Source organism: Rhagoletis zephyria, unplaced genomic scaffold (assembly GCF_001687245.7).
Source record: "Rhagoletis zephyria isolate East Lansing unplaced genomic scaffold, Rhagoletis_zephyria_1.1 Rzeph_scaffold_03280, whole genome shotgun sequence".
Lineage (NCBI taxonomy): Eukaryota > Metazoa > Arthropoda > Insecta > Diptera > Tephritidae > Rhagoletis > Rhagoletis zephyria.
The window spans coordinates 21,080-27,987 of NW_016160363.1; the positions used below are offsets into that span (position 1 = coordinate 21,080).

The window sequence follows — 6,908 nt, forward strand, 5'->3', positions numbered from 1 at the left end:
CAACTATTATCATTGCTTAAAATACCCTCAAATTAATATGCCTACAAAGCAGTACCCCGAGGTAACTACTCGGTTGGTGTCATTCTAAATATTAAGGTAGCCTTTAATAATAACGTCCTGGGTACCGTCTTGCCCTAGGGCAAAGCTCTTTTAAGCTTTCTATACATTCAGTATAGGCGCGTCCAGAGTAAAAGCTCTCTCTGCCCATCTCTGCTGTAATGGGTCAGAGAGAGTGCTCTTTCGTCACTACTTTGGGTCGTTGTCTTCAAAAGGGGGAGGGGGACTTCATGGCATTTCTCAAGATAATACTTCATAGCAATAAATCCTGAATTTTCGATAATATGGATTGAAATTTCGGTACGGATAGTCCATACCAGAGGGCGAAATATTAAAAAAAACTATTTTTCAAAAATATCACTGTGACCATTTGATTTAAAAATAACAATTTATACTTATAAATTTAAAAAATTCTTCACAGATGGGTTATGCGAATATCAAACAAGTGGGACGTGGACTACACCTCCGGCAATTTGCGCGCGCTTTTGTCGTCGAAGATGAGAATCACACGCGTATAGCTTTTGTCTCGGTCGATGTGGGCATGATGGGCTATGGCGTAAAAAGAGATGTGAGNCCACACGCGAATAGCTTTCGTCTCGGTCGATGTGGGCATGATGGGCTATGGCGTAAAAAGAGAGGTGAGCTACATATTTATATACTATAGTGATTAAATATAGTACATACGTACATATGTATGTATATAGCAAATTTCACATCTAATGCGGTTTTCATATTTCACCCACTCAAGGTTGTAAAACGCTTGCAGGCGCGATATGGAAATATTTACACGGCTGATAATGTCGTCATCAGCGGGACACACACTCACGGCGGTCCTGGAGGCTTCCTCATGCATCTACTTTATGATATATCGATTTTAGGCTTTGTGCCACAGACTTTTGAAGCGCTAGTGCAGGGCTGTTACTTGGTTGGTCATTTTTCTTTTTTATGAACGTAGCTATGTAAAAATAATGTAAAGAGTCTATTTCGCAGAGCATTAAACGCGCCACCGACAATATGGTAGAAGGAAAGATATTCCTTTCGAGAGCCACAATATTAAATGTGAATATCAATCGCTCACCCACCTCGTATCTGCGCAATCCCGAGGAGGAGCGTGCACAATTCGAGCACGATGTGGATAAGGAATTGACGCAGTTGCGCTTTGTGGATGCGGACAGTAATTTGATAGGCGCCTTCAACTGGTACGCTGTGCATGCGACATCGATGAATAATACCAACAAACTGGTCACCTCCGATAATATGGGCTACGCGGCTTTACTTTTAGAGAAGGAATACAATACAAATAAAGTGCCAGGCAAGGTAAAATTTATTAGAGATATTTCAAAGTTCTCAACATGAAATAAGCTCCTGACTACATCGAGTCCTAACCGCTAAAATGCAGAAATTTTCATAGAGCATTTAGATGCATTTCTGTATCAAAAATAAAATTTTGAAAAAATGTCGCTTACATATTTTAGGCGGGTAGCTAGGGCTCGATATGTATACATGTATGTACATACATTGGAGATTCTTCGCCAGAACTTTTCGCCCTCCCGCTCACTATAACGCAATGCTATCGATAAATTCTACTAGGAGCCCTTTTGTGGTGTCTGATGGCACACTCAAACTTCTTTAAGACTTTATTGTAGGCAATCCTAGAGTCGTTTCGCTTCGCCTTTCCTTTAGATTTCACCATCCTTAACCCAACCTTCTTATAAGGTCATGTTTGATAGTACTGTTTCGTTTATACTAAATAATATATTAAATTCACAATAAAAAAAACTGTCTTTCAATATATCGATGGCTGAGTGGGGAAGATCGGACCTATCTCGGCCGCCAGTTCAAAAACGCCTGATATCAGAAAATTTTTTAACAACGCCCTACTTCAGAATTTTGTTGAGGAACGCCCTTTTTTAGAATTTGATTGAAAAATCACCTTATATACATATGTGCGTAAGGAGTACTGTCTTAAAATCCCCCTTGCCAATATTTAATTGCTTTTAATTAATATGACTTTTAAGTTAAGGTGTGTGAGTAAACGTGTTAGATTACTGCGTGTGGTGCTACGGGGCGTATACGTTACATACGCAACTACGGGTATATGAGCACGAAATGTTACTTTTAACCGACTTCAAAAAAGGGAAGGAGAAAGGTTATCAATTCGAGGGAATATATATAATTATATTTTTTTTCATGTATTGTTGTTACCTCATAACTTTGGGCCACGTTATCCGATTTCTATAATTCTTTTTTAAAGGAATGGTGGTACCTCACAAGATGGTCCCATACTTATTTGGTTTTGATCCGATCATTGGATCATGAAGACATTAACAGTACTCCAAAATGTTTATATAATAATTGAAGTCGGTTGTGTTTGTTGCTTAAAGATTACTAGTTACTTTTTTTAATATGTATTTTTTAAGTTTTCATTTAAAAACAATTTCGCGATGGAATCTGGTTCTGAAGATAATGCATTTACTAAGATAGGCGCAACACCATTTTCGACCAAAACACGTTTTTGTATCATTTATGACCCCATTAAGGTTTGTTTTTTTTTTTAAATCAATAAAGTAGGGCTAACAACTTGTTGCATTAAAATTTAACAATTTTGGTGGATTTCTCCATATGTTTTAAATAATATATGTAAGTGTATAGTCCGCGTTGGTATGGTGAAAAAAGGTTAAGATCCGCCAATAAAAAATGATTAAAGAAAACTACAAACACCTGCTTAATGATTCCCTTAAACTGAAATCACACACATTTATTTTTTCAGGGTAAATTCATAGCCGCCTTCTGTTCCTCTAATTTGGGCGATGCTTCGCCGAATATCATGGGGCCGAGATGCTCGCTTAGTGGTAATGACTGTGATCTACTCACTTCAAAGTGCCCTGCCAAAGAAGGTGAATGCTTTGCATCTGGTCCTGGCCGTGATATGTTTGAGAGCACAGAAATTATAGCCACACGTTTGGCTGAGGGCGCTTTGGTGAGCATTATTGCGGCAATTTCTATAAGGTTCGATTTTAAACAAAAATTTACTTTATTAGCGGTTGTTGAACGAAAACAGTCAAGAGACAACAAGTCGAGAAATAATTGGCGAATTATCTTTCATCCACCAATTCATCGACATGCCCAACTATAATGGAACCACTTACAATCCACTGCAAAGGAAACTGGATAGGATACGGGGCTGTCAGCCAGCGATGGGATACAGTTTCGCTGCTGGCACCACAGATGGACCTGGCTCATTTAGTTTTGAACAGGGCACCGTTAGTGATAACGCGATGTGGAATGCTGTACGAGATTTCATAGTCGCTCCGACACAAGAGGATATCAGTTGTCACGCACCTAAACCAATCTTACTTGCAACTGGAAGGGTAGGTTCCCCTGGGGAAAAAACAAATATTTAATAATTTCATTATTTATTTTTTGCCTCAAGGCTACATTCCCATATGAGTGGCAACCTAAGATCGTATCCGCCCAGCTGCTAAAAATTGGTGATTTGATTTTCGCCGCGGTACCCGGCGAATTCACTACCATGGCAGGCCGACGTTTACGCAATAAAATTAGCGCCGTGGCTGTGGCCACAGGTGGCAAGGACACTGAAGTAATCATCGCAGGTTTGTCGAATATTTATTCCAGCTACATCACAACGCCTGAGGAGTACCAGGTGAGTGATGTAATTTTAAACCCACTATTATATACACACACATACATATGTATGTATGTATGTTTCGCTATTTTTCAGGCACAACGATATGAAGCTGCGTCCACGATCTTCGGCCCGAACACGCACACTATCTACATGGATGTCTTCGAGCAACTGACCAAGTCAATGATACGTGGCGAACGCTTATTCCCCGGCCCCTCTCCTCCATATATGAATGATCGTATGCTATCGATGAACACTGGCGTTATTTTTGACGGCCATCCGATTGGCAAGGACTTCGGACATGTTAAGTTGCAACCGCGAAAGGCGTACCAAATCAATGAAACTGTCAAAGTCACCTTCATTGCCGGCAATCCGCGCAATAATCTCTTCCACGAAAAAACGTACTTTGCTGTAGAGCGAAAAATCAACGAGGAACGTTGGAAGGTCGCATATACTGATGCCAGCTGGGAGACAAAGTAAATTTACACACATACGAGTTTTCGGCACAAGTGTATTTAGTTAATTTAAAATCTAAAATTTTAATATCTTTATGCATTCCTATAGATTCATTTGGGAACGCGTTCATTTGATACTCGGCTTCAGTGACATTCACATACACTGGACCATTGGCCCCAATACTCTTCCCGGCGAATACCGCATTCGGCACTTTGGCAACTACAAATATATCTTGGGCGGCATTTTCCCCTATGAAGGCATTTCGAATTCATTCATAGTTACGGAAGACTGATCGGCGTATATACTATGTATTTGTATGTACACACATGCAAACATACGATATGGAATGATTGGATAACTAGTCAGAGACTGCGCTCTTCAGGATGTAACTGCTTGTCAGCTATATACATACATACATATACATATCTAAAATTAATTAAAACGATTGGAAATTTAATGTGCTATTCTGTGCCATACACGATTCATATGTACCTACATATATATGTATTTTTTGCCTACTATTTAGTTGTGAATATGTAAAATAAAGTTTAAAAGAAAGGTAATAGAAAAGAACTGTTGCATTAAACCTTACACTAAATACGAATAAGCACTTCCGGCTAAAGTTTCCGGTTCGCCTCTTTGCCCGGTTAGTCACCCGCTAGATGTCGCCCTTAATAACTTGAGAAATGGGAGTAGAGAATCAAAAACGATGAGCGGTGTTCCACAGTTTGCTCACTTTCCACCAGTGCAGATTTTGTTGGAGCATTTGTACCTTTGTTCAATCTTTTTCAATTAAAAGGTAAATTAGGTACAATTTTATTATATTTGATACAATTTCAAAATGAAAGTAATTTTGAAAGTTACATCCAAATAAAGCTGTAATTTTACAGAGCAAATTCAGAGGAAGCTTTTACTTTTGTCACTGTAAAAAATCGTCAATGTGCATGGCCTTTCAACTGCGCATCTGCCACAAATTTACGGATAGATAACTGCAGAGTAAGCAGTGCGCGCTTCCACTCCACAATGCCTGTAGTGGTAAGCAGTGCGCGCTTCCACTCCACAATGCCTTGTCGGCCGCTGTGGTGTAGCGGTAAGCAGTGCGCGCTTCCACTCCACAATGCCTGGGTTCAAACCCTGGTCAAAGCAACATCGCAAAAATATAGAAAAAAGGTTTTTTCTTAACAGCGGTCGTCCCTCGGCAGGCAATGGCAAACCTCCGAGTGTATTTCTGCCATGAAAAACAGCTTCTCATAAAAATACAATCGCCGTTCGGAGTCGGCGTAAAACTGTAGGTCCCTCCGCTTTGTGTGACAACATCAAGGCGCACGCCACAAATCGGAGGAGAAGCTCGGCCAAACACTAACATATGTGTAAGCGCCAATCTATTATTATTATTAACTGCAGAGACCAAAGTCTATAGAGACCATAGTAGTATGCGGAGGTATTTTCTGTTCAGCCGCGTTTCGAAAAAATAACCATTATCAGTCCAACTCCGGTTACGCTACCAGCAGTATTTTGTTAACTCACTCCAATCTACAATGAGCTCTACTAAGCAAAGCGATATTTATTATGCAATTTCTAATCTTTCTGAACATGTCGCATGTTTAGTTTAGGGTTAATTGAAAAACCGGAGATGACGAAGGAATTCTGAGTCCATATTCGAATTGGAAGTGGCTAGCCTTAGGCCAAAACAAATGAAAAGTTGAAAATTTGTTGAGTAGTCTTATGCGTGAGGTATCTACACAACTTTTATTAAATGATTTGGCTCAAGGTATCTCCATCTTCCCTAAGCAAAGCTAAAACGATTTTAGTAAACGAATTCCTAATTTCAAGAGGTTGGCTGTTTATTTATATATTGAATATCTTCAGACTTAGCCCGACCAAGATCAGGCACCCGGGGGCTTTATCTAGGTAGAAGTTATAACTAAGCCATAAATCCTCAATATTTGACCTCGTCGGAACGTTTACCAATATCCAGCTCACAGTAGGAGTTCTTAGTCAGCATACTGTCGTTGATTTACCATATGAATTCCGTATAAATTACTGCGTAATTATGTAATTATTTGAACTTATTACTTTATTAAAATAAAGCAAATTCCTTAAAAATATAAAAATTTTATTCTATATGGATTACACTGGCCAACAAAACTTTAATAAGTTAATAACAGTTAATAAGAGCTGATTCTTATAGGATTTAGTACGCAGAATCAGATTCTGACCTTAGAAATTTCTGAAAATAACTGAGAAAATTTCATATTACAGTTACTAGCTGTTTATATTTTTTAAAACTTGTTTTTGTAGCTTACGTTTATAAAAGTCAAAATTTAACTTTTGTGCTAAAAGAGCAATGTTTAGCTATTTTTACATCTTATTCAAAAGATTCTACCAGATCCCTTATTCCATTATAGGTGTCTAAGAAAATGCCAAAACTTAGATGATTTTAAAGCGAAATATCTCAAAAACTGGAACCAATCTAATATTTCGAATTTCAGATTCTGAATCTACGGAAAAAATCCTATAAGGATCAGGGTTCAGTTTCCGTGGCTCAAACACTCTTTTGTTTTTAATTTTATTGACCTGTGTTATGAATGTATAAGGTACGCTTTCTGTAACGTACCTATTGGGTAAGTGCATGTATTTCAAAACCTCAACACTGTTCACCTATCGTTTCTAAAAACAGCGCGAGAGCGGATGTTGCAGAGTTGCATTCGACTATTAAATATTTTTTAAAACTGTCCCACCAACCTTT

At 38.6% G+C, this 6,908-nt stretch overlaps 1 protein-coding gene across 6 annotated transcripts in view; it reads left to right on the forward strand.

The window, feature by feature from the left end:
- Positions 1-4,751, forward strand: part of CDase (neutral ceramidase) — a 17,797-nt gene extending 13,046 nt beyond the window's left edge. For 4 of the 6 annotated variants that reach the window (XM_017623643.1, XM_017623644.1, XM_017623641.1 and 1 more), the window contains 9 exons: positions 479-561; positions 632-695; positions 806-982; positions 1,048-1,374; positions 2,828-3,037; positions 3,099-3,428; positions 3,491-3,721; positions 3,800-4,179; positions 4,268-4,739. In XM_017623643.1, the coding sequence (XP_017479132.1) occupies positions 479-561; positions 632-695; positions 806-982; positions 1,048-1,374; positions 2,828-3,037; positions 3,099-3,428; positions 3,491-3,721; positions 3,800-4,179; positions 4,268-4,451 (1,986 nt within the window). In that variant the 3' untranslated portion in view covers positions 4,452-4,739. The other 2 variants (XM_017623640.1, XM_017623642.1) reach the window with 2 other exon arrangements.
- Positions 4,752-6,908: the final 2,157 nt, after the last annotated feature.